The sequence below is a fragment of the Sarcophilus harrisii genome, chromosome 4 (genome assembly GCF_902635505.1).
Source record: "Sarcophilus harrisii chromosome 4, mSarHar1.11, whole genome shotgun sequence".
Lineage (NCBI taxonomy): Eukaryota > Metazoa > Chordata > Mammalia > Dasyuromorphia > Dasyuridae > Sarcophilus > Sarcophilus harrisii.
This window is the reverse complement of record NC_045429.1, coordinates 259,947,886-259,974,727: the sequence shown is the minus strand read 5'-3', so window position 1 is coordinate 259,974,727 and position 26,842 is coordinate 259,947,886. Positions and strand designations below refer to the sequence as shown.

The 26,842-nt window shown below is 34.4% G+C and overlaps 1 protein-coding gene across 1 annotated transcript in view; it reads left to right on the top strand.

Moving 5' to 3' along the window:
* The window catches only part of TFAP2D (transcription factor AP-2 delta), a 77,682-nt gene extending 70,849 nt beyond the window's left edge, over positions 1 to 6,833 (top strand). The window contains exon 7 of the mRNA XM_031964733.1: positions 5,105 to 6,833. Coding sequence (XP_031820593.1) covers positions 5,105 to 5,324 — 220 coding nt within the window. The 3' untranslated portion in view covers positions 5,325 to 6,833. The remainder of the gene's footprint in view (positions 1 to 5,104) is intronic.
* Positions 6,834 to 26,842: the final 20,009 nt, after the last annotated feature.

The following is a 26,842-nucleotide window of genomic DNA, read 5'->3' as shown; positions in this document are numbered from 1 at the left end:
TGATCCTTCAGTAGGAATGTTATCTCCTTTTATTTATTTGTTTGCTCATTCATTCATTTATTTGATTATTTATTTATTTATTCATTCATTTGATTATTTAATTATTTATATATCATGCTGACTTCAGTAACATCACTGCTGTATGATATATTGTGGCAATTTCCCTTACCAATAGAAATCAGCAACTGATGTGCAATCTAAAATCTTGGAGAGGGACTACCTAGAGCACCAGAAAGTAGTGACCTACCCAGGTTCATACAACCATTATGTCAGAAGTGGAAGTTAATCCCAGGTTTTCTTGATCCTGAGGACAGCTCTCTATCTAATATGGCATAATGTTTCTAATAAAGGGGATAGTTAATAAAGAGTGTCAATCTTAAATCTTAATGCAAGAAGCCTCTAAATTTGGTAGTATGAAATTCATGAATGGAATATGACACAAAAAGACTTCATCTTATTCAAAAGGAACAAATTAGAAAGGAGTTTCATTGTACAGATGAGGAAATTGAGACCCAAGTGTGTGAAATGGATTGTACCCTTTTAGTCAGCAGGAATATAGAAAATAGAAGCCAGCTTCCAAGCCGTTGCATTAGTAACAAATACAGAGTTGCACGTATCATTAATTTGACAACTATAACTCTCAGTAATTGTAACTTCCACATAGCAAGATTTACCTATCTGAAAATCAAAGTTGTACTTCAAGATTAGACCCACAATATTAAAACAAAATGGAAAAATGGGCCAAGATCATGTAAACTGTGATTACAAGCCCTATTCCTTGTTAGTTATCTTAGATTCTGAATGCCAGAATATCATTAATATTCATTGATAAGTCCAATATGATGCCAGACTTAACAATGAATACAAGGGGGAAATAAGTAAGGCAGCACAATGTAGTAGTCACAGAGTAGGCATGACATTAGGAATACCCCAATTCAAGTGCCATCTCTGACCAATACTGGTTGCCCAGAATTGAATGTGTGTGACTTGATACTGCCTCCTGGCAAATCTCTAATACTATATAAATTGAAAAGCAGTTTCAATTCTGTATTGATAAAAGGAGTGCCTTGACAGAAGTTTTCACACCAATTATATAACAATTTTATGCCCTCCCAAATATTATGCGAATTCTTAGAAGCTGTCCTCAGAACCAGGTGAAATCAGTGGGGCCAGACTGAAATTACTGTGTGGTAGAATTGCAAGGTGGTTCTGGGAACAGGAGGTATAAAAACCGGGGGAAGGGAAGGAGATGACAGTGCTGAGTAAAAGATTCCTTAAAAATTCCTTAAAATGAAAATATAAACACGATGCATTAATAAGAAGAGTAATATTTTAGTGTTCCAACTATAAGATACTAAAGGGATCACATAATCATGATGATGATGGTGATAATGACAGCATTTATATGGCACTTACTATGTCCCAAGTACTGACTAAGTGCTTTAGAATTTTTATCTTCTTTGACGTTCACAAAAACCCTGGAAGGTAGGTGCTATTATTATCCTCATTTTTACAGATAAAGAAATAGAGGCAGACAAAGGTAGTAAGAATCTGAGATTGGATTTGAACTCAGGGTTCCCTGACTGCTAGATGTACTGTACCACCTAGAAGGAAAGAAAATTCACCATAATAGAAAAAAAAAAAAAAAGACAGATTGATGATTCACTGACTAGAGTGCTGAATTTGGAAATAGGAACACGATTTCAAAGCCTGCTTCAGACACTTAATGAGTTGCATAGCCCTAGCCAAGTCATTTTAAAATCCCTCTGCCTCATTTGTAAAACAGGGATATTAATAGCACCTACCTCAGAAGGCTGTTGCAAGAATCAAGTGAGACAACATATGTAAAAGGACATTGCCAATCTTAAAGAGCTATATGCCACCATCATCCAGCGTCCTTTCTTGAATGAATGAATAAATGAATGAAAAATATTAATTAAACATCATTTCCCAGGTTCTGTGCTAAGCACTAGAGTTAAAAGCAGAAAATCAAAACAGTCCTTGTCCTCAAGGAGCTTATGTTCTAATAATCTAGGAGACAATAGGCTTGAAAGGAATCTATGGATAGATTTCAGAAAGGTCTGTGAATTTAAATGAGAAAATAATAACATCTTATCCACTCTCTTTATTTAGAAAACATTATTCGGAGAAGGGTTCTATTTCTTCATTAAACTGTCAACATACAAGGGCTAAAAATGCTTGTAATAGAGCAAGGCAACACATATACAAAAGTGGTAGTCAGGGATAACTACCCTCCCTGAGAAGTTGTTGAGTTGTTGAGAAGTTGTTCTGAGAAGTCATAGAGATGGTGAAAGGAGCCATAAAGCAAATGACTGACTTGTACTTCCCAATAGTGGCAGTACTGATTGCTTACTGTTCCACAACTAGAAGAAGAAATGGAGAGGTGGAGGAAAAAGGAAAATAAACATTTCCAGAGAGTAACATTTTGATTCTGGGCTGCATTTAATGTGGAGAACTAGATCTAAGTCTGAAGGGTGAAACAGACAACACATCATGAAGTTTGTTCCTCTGAAGCTCATGAAATCTGACTAATCTATTTGGTGTCTAGGTTCACCACTTACTATATTAGGAATTCTAGACTCACTATCCCAAACTGTAAATGTGGTTGGGGCCAGTTCTCCCACATTTTGAAAAAAACATGTCCGATTCAGCTCTGAAGTATTTCACTAATCTCTGCTCTGTGTAACCCCAAATATCTCACTATCATTGTTTTCTAAGGGGAAGAAGTATAATACATCTATGACATCCTTACTTTCTGAAACTGGGAGGTTATATAGAGATGTATGTATAGAATAAGCATGTTCTAGATTTGATTCAGAGAGAGCCTAAAATACAGATTGCTATCTATGTGCTCTGTGTTTGTGTGTAGGGTCTTAGGAGAGGAGACGTTTTTATGTATCTTGACCAAAAATATCTTATGCACTGAAGTGTTTAAAATTCTTAGCTTACGGGCTTCTCCTTAAAAAATTGATTTTTTAACATTATTTAAGGAGAAAGTATTAACAAATTAGCTAGCTAACTTTTAGAAAGGGGTTAGATTATCTCCTGAAAAACCATTATGATTTATTGCAATTTAGCAGATAAATCATGATTTAGAGAATAAGGTAGATAAGGAGGTTAGATCAATTAGTCAATAATAAATCTGGGGAAAGGGAGAACAAGAATTTATCTTGTTGATCAGTCCAGTACAACTCTTTATGACCCCATTTGGGGTTTTCTTAGCAAAAATATTAGTGCAGTTTGTCATTTCCTTACCAGCTCATTTTTACAGATGAAGAAACTGAGGCAAACAGAGTTGAGTGACTTGCCCAGGGTCACATTAGTGACTAGTTACTAATAAATGCTTGAGACCAGATTTGAAATTCAGGAAAAGGAGTCTTCCTGAATTACAGGCCCAGCAGTTTATCCACTGTACCACTTAGCTGTCCAAGAATTTTTAAAGCACTTATAATATACTAGACAGTGGGCTAAGAGCTTTAGAAATGTCAAGAGCCCTGGCAGGAAGGTGCTATTATCCTTTTTTTTTTTTAAATATTTAAGGAAACTGAAGCAGGCAGAAGTTTTATGACTTGCCTTTGTGACTTGGTCACAAAGTTAAGAAGCATCTGGGGCTTAAGTTGAACTAAAGAAGTTCATTCATCTAATCTGTATACCATCTAGCTTCCTCACTGCTTAACATGTATGTTTTAGGCACATAGTCTATGTCTGGTACTGTGCTAAGCACTGGTGATACAAAGAAAGGCAGAAATAGGGCTGCTGTCCTTAAAGAGTTTACATTCTAATGGAGGATTGGTAAGATCCTTTCCTTCCAAAAGGAAGCCTGAAGCAGCCAAAGAAAGGGCAATAGGAGTTGAAGGAGAAAAATGACCAGAAAAAAAGGAGGCAAATGAATAAAGAAAGAATGAGTATCAAAGCCAGAATTTACCTATTTTACCATTTGGCCTAGAGTCCAAATAACCAAATTGAGAATCAGTGAAGGAAGTAACAGATTAGCCCTTTGGTTATATAATATACTATGTGAATATTTCAGGTTCCTAAATTTAAAAAAGTATTCAACAGAAATGAGAAATAAGCTCCCAACCATGCACACACATACATATATACATATACACACATGGATAAATATTGTTGTTGAGTTGTTTTTCAGTTGTGGCTGACTCTTCATGACCCCATTTGGGGTTTTCTTTGCAAAAATACCAAAGTACCTTGCTATTTCCTTCTTTATCTTATTTTGAAAATAAGGAACTGAGGCAAATATAGTTAAGGTACTTGCTCAAGGTCACATGACTAGTTAGTGTTAGAGGCCAGATTTAAATTCTTAAAGAGCGGTCTTCTGGACTCTAGGCCCAGAACTTTAACCAGTGCATCACCTCATTGCCCCATATATACATATACACAAGTTTAAATATCTCTATATAAAACATATTTATATGTATATTATGTATGTGAGTGTCTGTGTGTGTTGTATGTATACACACATAGGCACATACATACATGTAGTCATATCTGCATTCATATATTTCCTTGAGTCCATGTTCTTCTCAATGTGTATATTCCTTTTATCATAGCAGATTACAATATATCCATATCTTAACTAGTATAATTCTTGTCTTATGCTTCCATAAATCCTCCAAAGAATGTCCACTAATAGTTTTAATATTTTTACTGCTCTGTGTGTATTGTATATTTAAGCATTATTCATATAGAAAAGATCAATGTATTGTCCAAGTTTAAGGGAGAGTTTTCACTTTTTCCATGTCTGAAAGGGTTTTATTTTGTTGTTGTTGTTAGTATCTTCTCAAATAAAAAAAAAAAAGATAAATATGTAGCCAGATAAAAATTGCATTTTTGTGTTAAATATAGCTGCTCTCCTATTGTCTAAATAGATCATACACTTCTCAAGAACAGGGTGCAGTCTCAGAATTTTTCTATTTATCACAGTCACTAATGAGTGCTAAAAGAAAAATAAGTAAATTGACTAATAAATATTTATTAATTTGGATGTGTTAAATTTAAAAGGGAGACCTATTATCCACTATCCTAATGAAACGCTTACTTCTTCTTCCCTTCTTTTCATTTGTAGCTTGATCACTCATGGCTTTGGGACTCCAGCAATATGTGCAGCCCTAAGCACTTTCCAAACTGTCCTTAGTGAAATGCTGAACTACCTGGAAAAACACACGGCACACAAAAATGGTGGAGCAGCGGATTCTGGCCAAGGACATGCCAACTCGGAGAAAGCCCCCCTGCGGAAAACTTCAGAGGCTGCCGTGAAAGAGGGCAAAACAGAAAAGACAGACTAGCTACATCAAACAGAATCTATTTCCAGAGTCTTGCTGCTGATATTTTTTTCTAATATATATATCATTGAAGGTGACTAATCTTCAGTGGACCAAATCTCTTCCCTCCCTTACCCCTCTGAAAAAAAAAAAGGAAATGAAACAAAACAAAAAAAAGGACAAAACAAAACAAAACAAAAAAACAACAAAAAAAGGAAAACAGCAGTGTAATCGTGTGATGAAATTGTCACCTTTTTTTTTTTTAATTTTATGTTGCAATAAACTCCTTTTGTGCACGTATTTTATTGTTCCAAATTATCCTCATCACAATTGCAAGCACTTCTGGACTTTGGAGAGGCAACATGTGCTTTTTCACAAGGTAACTGATGCACTTTCTCAATCAAATGTGTAGTTAGGGATCAGGAAGCATGTACAAAATGGGAACCACCACCAGCTTTATGGCTCCACCAATTCTCTTGACTTTAATCTTGTAACAAAAGAGTGCCTCATTCCACTAAACAAACCAAGCCAGCAATCAATCCATCAATAAATGTTTTGGAAACCTGAAAAAGGAAAAGTCATGCCGTTTTCTGTCCTGTGTAATAATAGTATATTTTCGAAAAGTGTGGTTACCTCCAGCAATCAGTGCCTTGGTGGTATTTTTAAATTCCAGAAATCTAGTCCCTTTTATCTCTTGCCCCAAAGTCAGGTTGAGTTTCTAATGGTTTAACATGAGAATCCCACAATGTAACACTGAAGTGAAAAAAGAACCTCTCTCCCACACTACTTCATATCAGCACCTAAGAAGTCAAGAAAATTCTTGGCTATTAGGATTGGGATAAAGGATAACACAGACCCTATCTATACTCAAGAGTTAATATACAATGAAGTGGAAAGTCCTGGCCTCCCCTTCTCCAGAAATATTCAGGAATGTAATAGATAATAAAGAAACATGCAGAGGCAACTCCTGACAGATAGGAGAATGCAAGTGACAAAAGGTCACCTTTGGAAATCTCTTAGAACCTAGTAACTTTAAATCATACAATCAAGATGAGAATTCATCTTTTTTTAACCTCCACCCTTCTAACCTCCATCCTAATACCTGAGCTCCAACATTGCCCAGCTTTCATAAGAACAGAAATATTCATGTCTGTGTTCAGAAAAGTAAAAAACAAAATGATTAGAGAGATCTTTTACTTTTAAGATGTTTCCTTCTTTTTCACAGTTTGTTTCTAAATCTTCATTGTCCTTTAATTAAAAACAAAACAAAACAAAACTCAGAACTGAATTCCTCAATCAATTCAACACCAAAAAGCAATGATAGGATCTTTCACCTAATAGAAAGAAAATCTAGTTTAGATAAAACCAGGTTTTAGAAAAATCTAATAATATATTTGCTCTTCTGCTGTGAACATTTTGGAGATTTCCAGTCTAATGAGTATGGAGGGTATTTTTTATATCAGCAAATATATCTATTTCAGTGCATACAGAATATTAAAAAAATAGGACATCTTTTTTTTTTCCTCCTGAGGCAATTAGGGTTAAGTAACTTGCAGAGGGTCACACAGCTAGGAAATATTAAGTGTCTGAGATCAGATTTGAACTCAGGTTCTTCTGACTTCAGGGCTGATGCTCTATCCACTGCACTGCCTAGCTGTTCCAAGGACATCTTTTAAGTAGAATAATTAAACAACACTTTACCATTACATGTTATCTCACTTGATTTTTCTCAACAATTCTGTCAGGTAGGTAAAAAAAGTATTATACCCATTTTAAAGATGAGATTACATGATTTTTTATCTGCCCCTGCCCCTGCCCCTGCCATTTAATTAAGGTAAGCTTACGAAGGGAACATTTATTCCTAGCCAAAAATACAGAATAGATTGGGCACCAAAAAAAAAAAAAAAAAAAAAAAAAAAAAAAGTATATTTAATAGAAAAGAAAGAAGACTTAGAAACATAGCAGCTGGGGACTCAGAGGAAGTCATTTACCAAGGTCAGATATCTAATTAATGATACAGGTAAGGCTCAGATTTGGGAGAGGGGAACAAGCATTTCATTAAGCATCTATTATGTGCCAAACACTTTGCTCATTGACTAACAAATATCAGGGCTTCTGTTTTCCAAGTCAGAGCCTTTTTCATTCTACTTGTCCACTTCCCAGCTCCCTCCAAAAATTCATGATCTTTTTACCACACCAGTAGTTCTTGACATAATTTAGGAAAAAACTGATCAGCATTTTTAACATCAGGAACACACAAATAATTCTTAAAAATATTTAGCCCTTTACATTCAAGTCTTGAATTGAAAATAGGCCACACAACAAAATGAAATCTTGTTATCCCCAATTGCCCCAAGAGTCATACAAAAAAGGGGGAGTTTGAAATATAGAAATGCTAAAATAAATATTTGTGTGACTCCACTAAGTATAATTCTATTTTGTTCTTTTGCCCATTCTCACTCTCATCTTTTTCTTTAATTTTGTGGCTTAAAAAACGTTATGACTTTAAGAAGAATTATTTTTTTCCCAATTAAATGGAAAAAAGTAAATACATTTTATTGCCGTCCTAAATTTCAATCCAAAAGTAAAGACTATCATTTTTTTCCCATGCAGAAAAGGCATTCCAAAAATGTACAATTCCCACGTGAAGCAAAAATTATAAATGATGCAGTGTAATATGTATAAAGTAGATTGCTAAGTATCATTACATATATTAATTCCCTTTCTTGCTCACTCTGTTAATTTTTTTTTGTAGGCATTTGGTATTATTAATACAAAGAAAATTTCTGATAGGTATATCATATTTAAAATATCCACCAATTATACGTTAACAGACAATAAATTAACAGATTATACTTATGATGGTACATGTGTTTTCAGTAATGCTTTCTTTAATGAACTTATAGGTTACTGCTCTTACCCTTTCTTAGCATTTCAAAGAACAAAAAAAGTATTAGCCTTGGTACAAAAGAGTAAATATAAATACAGATCTACCTGTCAGACATTTTTGCTGACAATACCTAATGGGACAGGAATTATTAATTAGCCATGCAAACCAGTGAAATATGTTGTTTGATGAATTTGAGCCATGATGTTTTTATTCTTTTTTTTTTTCACATTTGGGCAATTATTTGTGTCATATTCCTATCCTACAACAACTAAAAGATTCTTTAACTCTATAAGTCTTTATAGTTTCAATATATCTAACCTGCTTATTCCATTATACATATATAAGTATATATATATATATATATATATACATACACACACACATATATATGTATAATTTATTTAATTAATTTTCTTCAGTAAGGAAATATAGCACATTAATTGCAAGTAGACTTCAAGGAAGACCAACAAAAAGAAATACACATACACACAGAGAAATATACAGACAGATACTAGCAGAAGTAAAGGAACAGATTCTGGCACTAGGCTACAAATGAAAATAGAAAAGAAAAAAGATTTAAAAACATAAAATTCTACTCATAGTTGCATTAGGCAATTTAAAAAATATTTTATTAATATAAACATTAAGTAAATTTTTGCAAGGTCAATTATCATTTGTCCATCAAAAAAGATATCTAATCATACTTACGTGAACTTAATACAAAAAAATGAATATCACTTCATCTAAATTACTTATTTCAAAAGTCAAGAAATATTCCTTAGTTATATGTTTATGTGTAGGAATATCTATGGTGGTGGCTTATTCTAAGAATACTTCAGTACTCATTTTAGAAATCACTGTCCCAGGTACTCTGCATTGATACATTTTGACATGCTTGGTGAAAGAAAAGAAAACCTAAATTTTAAAATTATTAAATATTTGTTCTTGGTTGGAAACAAGCAGGGGTCTAGACAGAGGACCAGTCTATACATCTCCCTTCCTTCAAATGCCTTAATAATAATAATAATAATAAAGACAATTTCACCTGGCATCCTGATTCCTTTTCCTTTTCTTCTCCTTTAGGAATAAGTTTTCTTCACCAAACATGGACTGAGACTTTTGTCTCATTAATAGCAGTAAGATTTCTGCTCAAGGTGTGAAATTGACTGTTTGTTACCCTGTATATTTGAAGATCAAATGGTCATGTGCATTTGTATCAATAACAATCATTATTATGAATAATTGAATTAATAAAATATTTCCCTGAATTCTTTCCTCCCATTCATTGACTGCAAGAATATTTTGAGATAAAAAAATTCCTGAAATATATTCAACATTTGCCCATTTGTCTTTTCTTTGTATTTGTTTAAATTTTTGACTGATAAAAATCAATTCCTAGAACCTTCAAGGTGCCATATTCACTATCTAGTTCACCTACAGATGATAAAACTAATTACTTCTTCCACAGAGAAAAAAAAAACCTATACACACATTGCACATATATACATATAGATCTGTGTGTCTATCTATAAGTAGATAGATACACAGACACAAACACACACATGCATGCACAGTATATATCATATCCATATCATATAGCTATGTCTCTATCTATTATCATGAAGGCATTTTTAAGACTAATCTAAGGAGATCACCCAAAATGAAGTGCAGGGATTACTAATGAGGCTGATCCCATTGCTGATTGGAGCAGAAGCTTGGACCTGCTTCATTTCTGATTTAGGTCCATATAACACTCCTTAGGCAATCTGGTAGCACCCCTTGCCATCCCATTCCTGTCTCCAGAGTCTCACCATATTGATGACAGTAGAGAGCATTGGAAAAGATTTACACTGCTAGAAAACGGTTATTTCAAACTGGAATTAGGCTATTTCATGTTTCAGAGCTGTTACCATTATTATCATGATCTTCCTGGGACTGTCTCTTGCACATTAAAGTCCTATACATATTAGAAATTCTGTGTGTGTGTGTTTTTTTTTAATTGTAGTAAAGTAAAAGGTAGCAAGAGGAATTTTCCTTCATTGACATAGAAAACCTTTAGAAGTTTGATTCCCAGTGTGTCAGTTCTTTGAATAAATTGCTATACAATGGCATCACATACACACACACACAAATACACATACACACAAAAATGTTGTTTGTCTTTTATTTTCAAAGCAGACTAATGACATCACAGAATGGTTTTAACTTGAGTGTTAAGTGAGGTAGATTTGCACAAAGTCATTCCACTCTTCAGAAGCATCAAAATCCAATAGTAAAGTTAAGACAACTGGAGAGGACCTTGGCATTTTAAAGGTATAACCAAGCTCTAAGCATTCTTCACCACCTATTTCAGCCTCCTTCATGGCCATTGGAATGAATTGTTCTCATCCATCCAGTATGCTGGAAGAAGTCTTTACATGCTTCACATTCACATCCCCGTAACTCACTGATGCATTTGAGATCTGTTGGTTACCCTCAACCTGGCTTAGCCCTAATCTGCTGAGACAGTTTTACTGGAATGTGGCTTCTGTGCATGCTATAGCTTCTTGGATCCACAAATGAAAGTTGAGTAAAAGGTTGGACACCAAAGGTAGATAAGCAGCCCTGTGTGCATGTATGTGTATGCTTATTTGTTTGTAATTGAAGTATAAAAGAGATTGTGGAACTTCTAATCTATAGCCTAAAAATCACCATTATAGATTCGGTTAAAGAAGATTTTTCTTGGTTCAAATAGGTGATTTCATCACAGGAAGTTGCAAGTGTCTCACTCATTTGACAGTTGCAAATTGTTAATTCTTTATAACTTAGATAATTGCTTTAAGATCAAGGTACTGACAGTGAGAGGTTTGAATGACTTTCATCTGTTCAGACACAAGGCCAGCTTGGTACAGAGGCAGGATGGGAAACCAGCTCTTCCTAACTACAAGACAAGATTGATTACCTACTATATATACTCTTATTCAATTAAAATACAGATAACTAAATCTTCAAGTATGCTAACTAGAACACTAAAATGAGTGACTGTGCTTACTTACTTCTTTTGAATTCTATTCATGAACATAGTCAAAAGTCAACATTTTTCTAAGATAATGCCAAAAACTAGTAGCAATTCTCTTTCCTTTCCTCCCTCCCGCTTCCTTTCCATTCCACCTCCTTTCCCTTCCTTCTCTTTCCCTTTCTCTCACTAGGATTCATTGGTATAGACAAATCCTTTTGAGGTAATTGCTTCTACTAATTCAGATCAGGTATTGATACCTGTTTCACAACTCATTCTTTAAAGAGTTATTTAAAGAACTGAGAAAGAGTAAAAATGTTTTCAGCAACTTCTAAATTTCTGCACTCTGCAATCAAACCTTGGTCATTCCAATCTAGTTACATTTCTACCTAAAACAACAAAACTTATTTAAAATGGCCCCTGTAAAATTTACCCACAGCATCTTTCTGGAGAGAAAATCCTCCCTGGACACTATCCCTCAAAAAAATGTATACATTACAAAATTACAACCTATATGGAAGACTTTATGGAGTGTTCTTTGCAAGTTAAATAATCCAAACTCCTGAAATTCATTTACTTTCTCAAAGATAAAGTGCTATGCAATATCATACTAAAGGTACAGATTAGATAAATATCATACACCAAATTCTTACTCAGAGAGCTTCTTAAAATTTATTTTAAACCTGAACTTAGACTGAGTCCCAGCTCTTTTCAGTCCTTTCTGTCAATCATTTCTTCCCACCCTCCCCACCACCCAACAGCTCCCTTACTTTCTGTAAGACCTAAAAGTATCTGACTAATTATTGATAACCAGTATTCTATCTGAGAAGCTCTTTTCTGACCATATCAAAGAGAGACTTTGGAATATAACAAATAAATAGATAATCTTTAACATCTTTCTAATTTAATTAATAGAATTCAAGGTAAAGATTTTTGTATCTATAATATGATGTTCTTGTATAAGTATAGATGTGTGACTTTAAATGAGTGTTGGAGAAAAGATATGCACCAATAGGGTTGTCTATTTAAGAACTGACCCCACTTCTTTTCTGCTTATCTGGATGTGTGGAAAGGTGAAGAACTTACAGATTAAGCATTTATTGATCAGAGACTGTTAGCTAAAGTAGATCAAGCCTTATAGGCCTCAGTTTCGGCTTTTCCGGAGTTACGTGATTTTAGATAAGGCCTAGACTACATTCCATTGTCCAACAAAGGGATTACGTGGCTGAAGAGGCTGTATATCACTTTGTCTAGTACATTCCACTGACCAAATAGGGGAACAGTAGAATTATGTGACCAATCACAAAATATAGAGGGTGGGATTTTGGAGGTTCTTTGTCTGAAATGTAAAAAAGCTGCAAGCATTTTCAAGGCTCTGGCGTTATTCTGCTGTGAATTAGGCTCACACACCAGGATGGGGTCCGCTTCTCAAGATGCTAATAAATAATTCTGCTTTCTATGAGTGATTTCAGTAGTAGTCAATTTGGGTAGGTCTTTTTTGTCCCAAACATGGATCTCAGGGTTTTGTTTAATATGTAAAATTACAAAGCTGGGTTAAACAATCTCAAAGATCCCGTTCAGGTCTTAACATTTCACAAGTCCATGATCCTCAAAAGATGCGAAAAAATAGAAGGTACTTCTTGCAGGATGAAATCCTCTTCTGTTCAACCAAATCCTTCACATCATAGGACCTTTTTCTTATCTCCAATAGTTTCCTCTCTTTTGACTCCTTTATTTTTGTCTACAATATGTTCAGATATTCTTTTTACCTACATCTACTTACCTATATATCTATTTCTCTATCTACACACATATAGGCACATATGTATACATAGACACACATATATACCTTTCCTTTATCCTGTTTTCCCCTTTATCCTCTTGTATTTTCTCCCCTTGTTCCTAAATTCCTTAGAAAGAATCTCCAACTCAACCTCTAAAATGCCCGTTTTAAGTCCTTCAGTATGATTTTCATGCCCACCATTGCACCAAATTTTTTTCCAGTCATTAATAACTTTTGATACTATTAATCACTACTTATTTCTTGATACTTTTTGATCTTTGGGATTCAATGAAAATGCCCTGTCCTGGTTTTCCTCTTACCTCTCTTCTGTTCCTTTTCCCTCTTCTTCCTTGGCTCCAATTTCTCCCATTACCTTTGTAATTTCTTACCCTTAACTCCACCCAGACTTTTCCTTTTTTGTTTGTGGACTATTTTTGCCACAGTTGAGCATAAAAAGCACATGTGAACATTTGGAGCATATTCTCTAAATTTGTGTATCTCATGTTTCTTTTGAACTACTTCAATTCTGCTTTGCTCATGGAGCAGAGATCTTTCTTTGATGTGAACATACTATGCTGGGTGGTCCTTTGTTGGTGTCTTCCATATCACTGTATAAATTCCAAAGTTCTTCATAAGAGACCTTGAGAGTGTCTTTGTATCATTTCTTCTGACTATGTGAACACTTAACTTTTGTGAATTCTTCACAAAATAACCTTTTAGGCGAGGATACATTCAGCAACCCAACAATGTGTCCAGCCCATCAGGGTTGCAGGTTCTGAAGTAAAGTTTAATGCTTGGCAGTTTAGTTCTAGAAAGGGCCTCAGTGTCTGGAACCTTATCCTGCCAGGTGATCTTCAGAATCTTCCTAAGACAATTCAGATAGAAATGATTCAGTTTCCTGGCATGGTATGCTGTGCAAGTTTTATAGACATACAAAAATTAGTTCATCATAATGGCTCCGTAGACCTTCAGTTTGGGAATCAGTCTAATATTTCTCTGCCATTCTTTCCTTTGGAACCATCCAAACTCTGAACTAGTTTTGGCAATGTATGCAACAACCTCATCATCTATGAATACATCCCTGGAAAGTGTGTTACCAAGGTAAGCAGACTTATCCACAGTATTCAAAAGTTCTCCATTTGCTGTAACTGATGGATCCACATAAGAATGTTGTGGTGCTAGCTGGAGGAGTACTTGTGTTTTCTTGATGTTAATTGTCTGGCCAAAATTAGCACAAGCAGCCTAAATTAGAATACTTTGTTTTATTTCCTCTTTGGAAACTGGGATTAAGAACGTAATCATTTTCAAACAAAAAAATCATGCATTAACTCTCCCTCCACTTTGGTCTTGGTTTGTAGCTTATTGAAGTTAAATAATTTTCCATCAGTACAGTAGCTGACCTTGATACTGTGTTCGTTCTCATTGAAGGTGTCTGCCAACATTGCTAAAAATATGCCTTGGGAGTAAGCACACAACCTTCTTTCACTCCCCTAGTAACTGGCAAATTCATAGAAAGTAATAGAAGTAAGTTTAGGAGGAAAAACAAGCAAGTAGGATATCTTTAGAAAATAATTTGTTGAATGTGTTATATGTGTTTTATATGTGTGTATATTTTTTTGTATAACATTTGAATTCTCACATTTAATCTGAATTTCTGTTCTTTTATATGGGAAAATATTCTTTTTTAGTGTTTGTTAAAATTAGATTAAAAAGTAAAGTGAATAATTCAAGGAGGCATGATCTGTTACAAAGTGATACAGGAAGACTAAATTAAATCAGTGCAAATGGAAAGAACAAATGAGATATCTCATTTCTTTACTATAATTCGCTCCTGCACTTCTCTTTCTTCTTTTCATAGAGGTTCTTCAGCTCCTTCACTTAGCTCACTTTCTGACCCTTGGAATTCTATATGACCTGGATATAGGTCCTCCATTTTATTTCTTAGAGAATGACCAAGTCTTTCACTAAAGCACTTTGATTGATTCAAGGAGGTATACTGATCCCATTCACACTTGGTTTTGATAAATTCAATCAATGTAGAATATGTTCTTACCTAACAAAGGTAATTCCTTTTAAGTGGGTGGAATAATCAATGGAGCCTCCAGGCAAAACTTTCAGTACTTAGTGTTTAATGAATCTTCCTTGAATTGAATGGCTGTTTGGGTGATTAGGGAGTTGAAAAAACTCTTTAAAAGTCCTGATGAGTCTATAAAGATGTCGTATTATTGGGAGTATTGGGAAACATTGCTTTACTGGCAGTAGATCCAATCTTTGTCCTATCATTCCATTCCTAATCAGGCAAAAAAGACCTTTGGCCTTTCTCTCATCTAACAAATGTTAAGGGTGAAGAAAAGATTCAATTCAATCATTCAGGTATTTAATAAGTATCTTCTATGTTCCAGGCATAGTGCTTTGCAATTGGGGACACAGAAATTATAATTATATAGTAACCGCACTTCTTCCTTCCCTCCCTCTCTCCTTCCCTTTCTTTCCTTCCTCCCTTCCTCTTTCCTTTCCCTTTCTCTTCTTCCCTTCTCTCTCTCTGTCTCTCTCTGTCTCTCTTTCTCTCTGTCTCTGTCTCTCTTTGTCTCTGTCTCTCTGTCTTTGTCTCTCTCTCTGTGTCTCTGTCTCTGTCTCTCTCTTTTTCTTTTTTTTCCTCAGTTTTCCTTTTTTTTCTCCTTTCTTTTAAATTCTCTGAGGGAGGAAACCCTAAAATGAAAATTTTTGCCACCCAAATTAAAATAGGAATCCAAATCAATAGATCCCCTCCCAAAAAATCCAAACAATTAACAAAACAAAAATTACTCAAAGCTATACCTTCACCTAACAGACAATGTTGAAGGACTGGGGAATGGCTTTGAAAAAGCATGTCTAGAGAACTGGAGAGAAATAGGACAAAGTGAGAATGGTATACACGTATCACCCTTATTTTCAATTATATGAAGAGCTGTCATATGGAAGAATAGTTAGACTTAGCTTGTTTGACACCCTCCTCCTCTCATTACTCCCTCCCCCCCCATTGAAACTAGACAGAAGATTGTAGCTACAGGTAGAAATATTTTAATTCCATGAGAAAAAAAAATCCAAACTATTAGAGAGAAACAAAAGAATATTAAACTTTACTTAAGCAGAGTTTAGGTGAAAATTTTTTATCTTTCTTTCTTTCTTTCTTTTCTTCCTTCCTTCTCCCCTTCCTTCTTTCCTTCCTTCCTTCCTTTCCTTCTTTCCTTCTTTCTTTCTATTAAATTCTATAAAAATCTAACATTGCAACTTTTTTTTTTAATGCTTTTCTCTGAAAATGCAGAGATTTCCTTTCAAGACATGAAATGTGTATTTATAACAAGTTGGTCAAGGACATTGTGTATTCTACTGCCCTCTACTGGAATATCATGAATGTCAGACCAACTTGTGCAAGAAATTCTGCAGAACAATTTTTTTTTTTTTTAATGGTACTCTGGATCTTTTGTGAAGAAGGCACTGTATAGTAAATACAGGCCTTTCATTTCAGGGAGGGAGAGAGTCACGATGCTGCATTTTAACATACAGAAAGTTATCTGAAGTTTAGTTCATCTATTCAGTAGCAAGAAAGGGACTAATTACAAAGTTAATTTAAACTTTTCTACAATTGAAAACAGATCTAGAATAAACAGTAATGTATTATTTCATTTCCTGTACCTCCCCCCCCCACCAAAAAAACCTCTTTGTTCCTGGCTCTCTCTTTGTTTCTGTCTCAATCTGTTTCTTTCTGTTTTTCAAGCTTTTCCTTTAAATGGCAGTCTCTGTTTTTTGTATCTTTTTCTATATTTGTCTCTCTGTCTCTGCGTGCTTCTCTTTCTCTCACTTTTGGCTCTGGAGTCAGGAATGGTTGGATTCAAGTCCCTTTTCTAATAAATACTATCTGTAAGATGGGAAAGCCTTTTAATTTCTCAGTACTATAATTCTCTAAGACTATAAATTACAGAGATGTCAATATGCATTTATTCAGGGAATTTTCATATACAGGACTTCCTGCATATATCAATGAAATCACAAATCCAGTCATTCTCACTATTCTCAAACTACATAGAAAAATGGAAGTCTCACAGTTTAGTATAAAAAATGTTAGATAAGAAGATAAGAGAACTAGTGACTAGTTCCTGGATACCATCTTGAGTAAAGTATTTCATGAATCTATGCCTCAGTTTTCTACCTGATAAACTAAAAATTTCTATTTCTTTAGAGAGAAATTCTTGGAGAAAAATGGGGGAATAAGTGAACTCTAGAATTTCTTAAAATGTAGGATCTCTATATGATTTTATATCATATTTAGATGATGAATATATTCTCAGTTTTGTCAATGTTTTCTATAAAATATGAATGGCTTAGAAATTGTCCCTGATTTGTTTAGCCCATGCCAGATATTGATTTACCCATTTTAACTTCTTCAGTATGATTTTCATGCCCACCATTCCACCAAATTTTGGTGGATTTGATCTTTAATTTTTACTTGATATTTATTCATTTTACATCACATTTATGTCCAAATATATCCTTTCTAATTCCTTATTCACTAAGCAGCCTTGTGAAACAAAACAAACACAAACCAGAGGGAGAGAGAAAAAAGTTCTGCAAAACTAAAACATATATCAATAAAATCTGACAGGATCCCCACATCCATAATCCCACCACACACATTAGCAAAGAAGGGAAAGCCATTATGCTTCCAAATGAATATTTTCAAAAAGTCTCTTTTGTAGATATAGCCTTTCTCAGCAGAAAGCTAAAACTTCTCCAGTTTGAGTCAAATCCCAAATAGTTTCATTCACTATTTAGTAAGTCCCGATCCCCTAATCAAGATGTCTTATTCTTACACAACAACAATAACTAATAAAAAAAATAATAAGTCTTAGAGGAAAAAAGAAATACCCATCCTGGTTTTCAACAACTCTAAGTGGTGAGGAAGAGAACTGTTTTCTTATACTTTTATTATACCTCAAAGTCAGGTAAGTACAGGCAGCAACCTGTCATTCTCCTTTATTCATCAATTATTTTGATTTCCTGTTTCTAAGAGAACTAACTCCAATTTTCTCTTTCCTGTTTGTTTGTTTTGAAGAAAACTACCCTGAAACTCAGAGCAAAGAGCAAAGGTGGATAGATGGCAGCAAAGGATAATTCTAAAGCCAGCATTTCCAATGAGAATTATATTTCTATCTGTATCTCCATCTAATTCCTTCTCCGATCTCTCTCTCTCTCTCTCTCTCTCTCTCTCTCTCTCTCTCTCTCTCTCTCTCTCTCTCTCTCTCCCCTCCCTCTTTCCTCTCTCCCCTCCCCTTTTTCCTCCTTTTCTTTTTTTTTTTCCTACTCCATTTCTAGAGTATTTATGTTATTACATTACCATGCAATTTTTTAAGGAAGAGTGACTCATTCTGCTGCCTTAATTTGAGACATGACATTTTAGAATCCCAGTTTATAACTCCTGCCTGGACTTAAGGTAAAGAAATATCCATGGAAACATCAGGTTCCCCCCCCCCCCGATTAATAATACACATTTTTTTTCTACTAACATCCTTCTAAAATGACTCATGCAGGCATGAAGGTGACACTGGGTTCTTGGAGGTTTTGCCAGATGAACATAAGCCCTAGCATATACTATCAAGCTGGAAAGGTTTCAAGTACAGGGCAAAAATGATCTGGCTGTTTCTTGTTCAAGGACCAAGCTATAGTAGCTAAATATAACATAGTATGTTACTGGAAAGACAACTGGTCTACAGTCAGAGAACCTGGAATAAAATGTGACCTCTAATGTTTATTAACTGTGTGATTTTCGACAAACTATTTAACCATAATGGGCCTCTGTTTTCTCTTTTATAAAACAAAACGGGTTAGATTATATGACCCTACATTCTATTTCAATTTGAGAGCTGTAATTTGTTTTTAGCAGAGCAACTCTCAAAAGGACCTTATCCTTAGAACATTTAAATAAACAAACATGTGGCACCAGTGAAAGAGGGTAAATGAAATAAGAGACTTCCCAGAAGAAAGCACTTGGAAAAAAGCACTCCTTCTGGCCAATGCTCTTTAAAATTGAGGATATAAACCTGGGAATAAAGAAATATACCTCAACTTTTGCTCTAGAGTGAGGAGGGCCTAGCAGTAAAGAAGAAGTACTGGAGATGATATATAGCTGATAAAGAATGGAGTCCCATGATTGAAGGAGGGGGAAGAGTGAGAAAACAGAAGAGGCTGAGGCTGAGAAAATAGAAAGCAGAAGCATGGATGATAGATTTTGCAACCACTGTATTTCCCTATGTGTCCCCCTCTCTATGACTAAGTGATTAGATGGACTCTCAAGAGGACTTTCCTTCCAAACCCCCAGTTGAAACTGGAGGCAAAGAAGTTGTATTAAGATTCTCCTCCTTCCAAAATGCAGTAAAGAATCTGATAATTTCAAGTTAGAAACAACCTTATGGAAGATCTAAGACAATCTTCACATTTTACAATTGATGAACCTGAATTCTAGAAAGGGGAAACCTATGGTCATACATAAACAAATTTCAGTGGCAGCCAAGAGGAAAAACAAGAATTTCAATTTTATATCACCTTCCCCCTGCTTTCAATTCAATAAGCATTTATTAAATGCCTATTATGTGTCAGGCACTGTGCTAAGAGGAAGACACTGTTCTTAATGTTCTCAGATTTATGAAACAAGGAGAGGCAGAATTATGTAGTAGCAAAGTCAGAGGCTTTGAGTTCAAATGCCAAGTCTGCTGCCTTCTATTTGTAAGATCCTGGTGGGTCACTTCATTTGTACAGGGCTCCAGTTTCTCATCTGCAGTAGATGTTTTATAAAGTCCTTTCTAGATTTAAATCTGTGATAAATATAGTTGTTTTGACCCAGTCATAGTATCATTGATCTTTCCTTACATGGAGAATAGAATCAAAGGATTTTATAGCTCTTAAAGTGAACTGCTCTTAGGTCCATATATTATTCTATTTATTTTAATTTCTCATCACCTGTCCTGTTTGTTTCCTAGTCAAGGAAGACATCATGACTCCTTCAGAATAAGCTCACCACCTAAAGTGTCCTCATACTGGAGACTGATTCATCATTACTTCAGTTGTCTCTACCATCTGATTGGAGGACTGGAAGGTGGAGAAATTAATTCTTCCAAAACCTCACTTTGTAAAAGACAAAGAATTTTCCAGATAGCTCATTATTTCTCATTAGCTGCACAGATTGATTTCAACTCCATAAACATCATGCCCTGATACTGGGTACTCTTTGGTAACTCCCTCTGCACCTAGAGATTGTTATTTGTCCTTCGTTATGGAAGAGAACCATGGGAGGTGATGCGATAACATCAGGGAGGTGATGCCATAATGTGCAAGTGAATTGGACTTAGGTGAGGGAGGGCTGTAAAAGGTCACCTGCCTCACTTTCCCCTCCAGAGCCATCTGGGTCCAGTGGCCAGATAATAGATCTGGACGACTGGAGATGGCCCTGGATGCAATGGGAGACTTTGGCGTTTTGAAATTAAGGTCTTTCACTAGTCTCAGTTAGACTGAAGTCACACTCATTCAGTGATTAAGGCTAGCTAGCAATTGAGGCAAAGAATCTCCTCTATTCCCTAGTTTCTTTTTTTTTTTTTAATATATAAATAAATAAATAGATTTGAAAGGGGAAAACCCTTAGAGTTTCTGGCCTGAGCAGAAATGATTGCTATTTATATTCAATCTGAATCAACACACACATATTTTTAAGTTTCTTTTTGTGTACTTTCTACCTACATCAAATTGTAAACTCCAAGAGGTCTTTCTTTTTATTTACATTATCAGCACACAGCATACAGTTTGGCACATAGTTTGGCACTTAATAAATATTTATTGATTATTACAGAGGAAGCTGAGAGAGGTGTAGTGTCTGGGTCAAGGTCACTCAGCTATTTAATAGCAGAATCAGTCCCAACATCCAGTCCAATCATCCCCCTTCTTCCCAGTCCAGAAGAGACCTGGAGTTTGTGAATATAATTTTTTTCTTTTAATAAATTTTTTTAGGCGCAGTTAGGTGGTACATCCAGCTCTGGATAGAGCACCAGCTCTGAAGTCAGAAGGACCTGAGTTCAAATGTGATCTCAGACACTTAACACTTCCTAGCTGTGTGACCCTGGGCAAATCACTTAACCCCAATTGCCTCAGCAAAATTAATTAAAAAAAAAAAAACAAACCTAAGGAAGTATCTAATATCTCAGAGGAAAAGGCAAGGATGGAAAGTTGCTGCCTAATATCCTTTCAAAATTTTCTGAATCATGTCTCCTTTTGTAAGGACTAGTTCTTATCTTGATATTACTTTGGGAAAGGATTAATACCCTTATTAAACTGAGGAAAGTAGTTCAATCATATTTCAGTCATGTCTAATTCTTCTATGACCTAAATTAGTGTTTTCTTGACAGTTATTAGAGTGATTTACCATTTTCTTTTTCAGCTTATTTTACAGATGAGGAAACTGAGGCAAAAAGAGTTAAGTAATTTGGTCAAGGATCAGGGCTAATAAGTGTCTGACGCCAGATTTGATCTCAGATCTTTCTGACTCCAGGTCCAATATTTTATCCGATGTACTAACTGGCTTTCACTAAATTAAGGAAATGTAGGATCTTAATACAAAAGGTGGAAGGATTCATGGAGATTATCTAGTCCATTCTGCTCATTTTATAGATAAGGAAACTGAGGAACAGGGGAATTAATGAGCAAAGCCTTGCATTATGAATCTTGTTGGCAAACAGGTGATCCTCAAACATCCATTTGTTCCCAGGATTAAAGTCTCCTTGACATATATTCCATTATACAAGGCTTGTTTTTTCTTTCCTTCCTTCTGTCTTCCTTCCTTCCTTCTTTTCTTTCTTTTTTTATTCTTCCTTTTTTCTTTCTTCCTTCCTGCCTTCCTTCCTTCTTTTTGTTTTCTTCCTTTCTTTTCTCTCTTATTTTTTCTTTGTTTTTGCTTCCTTCCTTTTCTTCTTCCTTCCTTCCTTCCTTTCCTTCCTTCCTTCCTTTCCTTCCTTCCTTCCTTCCTTCCTTCCTTCCTTCCTTCCTTCCTTCCTTCCTTCCTTCCTCCTAAAGGTAAAGAGTTCAGGATTTAGTGATAGGGTTACTGCCCCCCCCACCAAATAAAATAAAATAAAAGAGGGACATTAACACATAATTTAAAATCATAAAAGAGAAGAGAGGAATACCAGGAAAAAAACCAGAAAAGCAAGACAGTTTGGAAAGTTATATATTTAATTTCCATATTTATTTATTCCACTTTATGGAATTTATTATATCTTCCTCTCACCATATCCCCTGTTAAATAATAATAACCCTCATAATAAATATACATAATTCAATAAAACATATTTCTCCATTATCCCGATTCACTAATAAGAGATGAGTGGCCTATTTCATCTTCAGTTATTTGCATTGATCAGAATTCTAAAGTATTTTAAAGTTGTTTTTCTCTACGATGTTGTCATCCAATAAATTTTTCCTAGCTCTGTTTGATTCACTCATTAGTTTGTAGAGGTCTTTCCAGTTTCCTTTGAAACTGTCCATTTTGTAATTTCTTTTGACATGATAAGAGTCAATTATATTCATATATACCAATTATTTAGCCAACCCTCACTAAAGGTGGGGGAGCAATAAAGATGCTCCTTTAGTTTTGAATTTTGATTAGTATGAAAAGAACTTTTATGAATATTATTTTATAAATAGACCCTTTTCCTCTCTCTTTGATTTCTCTGGCACATACTCCTAGTAGTGGCATAGCTGGGTAATTTACTATAAACTGAAAAGAAGCAGCAAGATGAATGATAATAATTCATGGTTTCATGCAAAAATCTTTTTTCCCATCTTTTTTGTACACAGAAATGCTCATTATATTTGGTGTTTGATAAGTTCAGATTTTTAGAAAAATGTAATTTATCCCTGGAGAGAGAATTTCAGCAATAGCCTAAATGTATATTATGTTATTTTGCTTTTCTGCCATAGTTCTCATTGCTTTTTATTTCACTGCTAAATTCCAGAATAAATAGAAACCTTTAAACATAAAAAGGGGGGAAGCTTATTTTACTCAATGGGAAATATTTATAGCTGACTCATGGAGCACTGTCAGGAAGTAACTGCCGCCTGGCTTTCTCCACAGTTTGAAGGACTAGGCTCATATCTCTAGAATGGAAAGGGATATTTAAGGTCATTGAGACTGGTCACTTAATCTTACAGATAAGAAACAGGCCTGGAAAACATAAATGACTTGCCCAATCTTAGTTGGGTACCAAGGATCATGACTGAGATTTGAGTCTATGTCTTTCATGTCCAAATCTAGGGCCCTTTCCATGGAGCATTCCACAAAAAAAATTTTCCAAATGTTTCATGTGACTCATTTAAGTTTCACAACAACTCTATGAAGTAGATCCTAAAAGTGTTGTTATCCTCATTTTACAGATGAGGAAAGAAACATACATCTTTTTTTTTTTTATTTAATAGCCTTTTATTTAAGAAACATACATCTTAATGCCCAGGGTCACACAGCAGACATACAAGAGGAGATTAAAACTCATATTTTTTTTTAAACTCCCAATTCAGTACCATAATGGGAGCTACTAAACCATAAATACTGATTTTGCGGGTGTTAAATTGACTTAGAAAACCACATATTAGTGTCATCTATGTTTTACTGTATTTTTATTTTGTTAAATATTGCCCAATTACATTTTAATTTAATTGGAGCAGTATTTTAAACTGTTGGGAAGTGCATGAGTTCTGGGCCATGCTTGATATTTCTATAATATAATATTCATTAAGAAGAGCTGAAATCACTTTGCTCATTATTCTCACCCTTCTTTATTCCCTTCTAACAACTGTACTAAGTAGTGGGCAATGTTTGTACTCACCAAAAGTAATCTCAAATAAATCCCTCTACACATAGAAATAGGAAAAGTGTAAAAAAATTCACATCCCCACTCCCACTGATCACACAATCCAATCCAATCTGAAGAAAAGGAAGGACATTTTTTAAAAAAGTACAGTACTATTACTTCACTCCCACATTCTTTGCTTTAATCCTTTCTCTGTCCTTGATGTTCTGTCAAAAACTATAGTCAGCAGACTGTCCACAAATATTCTCTTCATAGAGAAGGAACAGATACCAAAAAAAAAAAAATATCCAGGTCTCAAAGATCAGCAGAAACCTGAAATGATGAAGGGAAATTGGGATTTGAGAAGGACAGTGAATGAAATTCTAGTTCTGGCATCTGTGAGATCTCAGGGAAATTTTTGATATGATATGCAATCTTTGGAACTGAGTTACTCTTTTTTTCTCTTGCTGTCTTGGTTTTTTTCTGTCTCTTTGTCTCTGTCTGTCGCTATCTTTTCTCTCTCTCGTTTATCTGTTTCTTTCCCTTTTTTCTTCCTTCTTTCTCTTTTATTCATTCAAGAAAATTTACCACAATTTTAAACATATGATTAACAACTATTTGCAAAAAGGTAGTTCTTAGCTACCTCTGGGATATACAATCTAAAGTTTTTCGTATTTCCAGCTAAAGGCTTAAGACAAGTAAAATATTAACCCTTTCTCTTCACTTGAACCTGAGTGGGAGTGGGGAGAAAGAAGAAATGTAAATTTAATTCTTTTTGCTATAGATAATCTTCTGGTCAATTTCAGCTATTTTCATTGCTTCTGAACTTTCTGTTATAATATTTCAACCACATTTCCTTCTACAAAATGTTTGCATCCTTGGTTGTAAGCCACCATTTAATGAGATCCTACAAAATAATACTTTTTTTTTTCTTTAGCTGTTTCCCCCTGAAACTTTTGATTCAAAGTGTCTGAACAAAAACCAGTTCCTCCTCCCCCTAAAAAATTTCCATTTTTCAGAAGAAAACATTTTTAGTATCCTTTACTTGTGAGCCATAAGATTTCATGGTATATGGTTGAACTCTTTGGTAACTCACTCATTTTTAACACTAAATTGGAATTTAAGAGAATTTTCATTCACCTTGAAATCTATAATCCTATGAATTTTGGTCCAATTTCCATGGAAAGAATTATATTATTCAGCTTGACATTGTAACCCACATGGTACTTTCTATTCAAAACAGAATAAAATCTAGAAAAAAAAGAAAAGGAAAAACAGTTAGCTAAATTTTTATGCCTTAAAATTTTATTCCAAATTGACCAGTCTATTCCTTGATAATGACTTGTCCTTTGGACAAGTCCAAAGAACTCTTGTCCTTTGAAGGACCCTTGTCCTTTGAAGATCCTCATTATTTATATTCTATATCCCACTTAGGTTCATCCTATGTATTTTTATTGTCTTTTTGTATTATATTCATTTTTAATTCTTTGAATATTATTTGTTCAGTGCCTCAAAGTCATGAAATAAGATTCATTGAATAGCAGTATTTTTTTTAAAGCAAAAAAGATCCTCAAAAAACTAAGGTTATTAAATGGAGATTTACCATTTTTGGAAGCAACCAAGCTTACTATCTTTCTGCTTAACTCTGGGCCTACATGTACATTGCTGTCCCATATGTACATACTGATAGATAAACTATTTGTTGTCCATCCAAATGCATGTCATTAACTGAAGCCTCAACATTTTCCATCTATATGGTCTTTTCTATAAATGTTTAAGCCAAACTATTAAAAATGTTGGTGTGTTTCATTTTTATATTATTAAACATTTACAGATTACTCTCACTTTGAAAGAAATATTGGGGAACAAGATGAAGCAGCTATATAAGACTAACAGACCAATCTCATCTGAAAGTACAAGAAACATTTCACATCTGTAATATCTTCCATCTCTCCCTCCCTCTCTCCTTCTCTGCCTCTTCCCTCCCTTCCTCCCCTCTGTGTGTCTTTCTCTCTCTTTAGTAATGTGTGTCTCTTTAATAATATTAAATTATTTTAATAAATATGCATAGCCAAGCAAAAGAAATTCCCTAAATTGAACTAAAATATCATAATATTATATACGCCAATATACAAAATCTCTATATCTCGTTTTACACACCAAATCTATCACCTATCAGTAATGGATACACATTTCATCATCAATTCTAGAATAATGAACGATCATTGTACTGATCATATTTCTTACTATTTTCCAAGTTTTCACAATGTTATTCTTATTACTTAAATGCTTTTCTTGGTTCTCATTTTATTCTTCATCAGTTTATAAAAGTCCTTTAATTATTCACTTATAACATTGATGTTTTAGTACAAATTGCTCTGATTTTATTTTCTTCTGCATCAATTCATTTAAATATGTTCATGTCTTTTTGAAATCATCTTTCCTCATTTTAACAGTACTTTATTGCAATAACATAACACAACTAATTTGGCCATTCCTCAATTGATAGGCATCACTTTAGTTTCCAGGGGAATTCTGAAAACATGAAAAGAAATGTTTTTTATGCACAAATTTCTTTTTCCTCTTTCTTTGATCTCTTTTGGGTATAAGAGCCTATTAGTAGTATGGCTGGGTCAAAGAGTATGCACTATTTAGAAACTTCTAATGTATAATTCCAAATAGTTATTCTGAAATGATTGTACCCATTCACAAGTTCACTAACAATGTATCAATAAGCCTGTTTCCTTACAGCTCCACACCATTTTTTGTTTCCTTTTTTGTTACAATTGTCACTCATAGTTATTAAGTAGAATCTCAGAATTGCTTTACTTTGTATTCCTCAAATTCATAACAATTTGGAGTTTGCTTTCATATGACTATAGATAGGCTGGGTCTTTTCCCTTGAGAATTATTTGTTTATATCTGTATACCATTTATCAATTAGGAAATGGTTACAAATATTTCCCAGGAGATTCTCCAGTGATTTAAGGTTTAATTCAATCAGAGAAA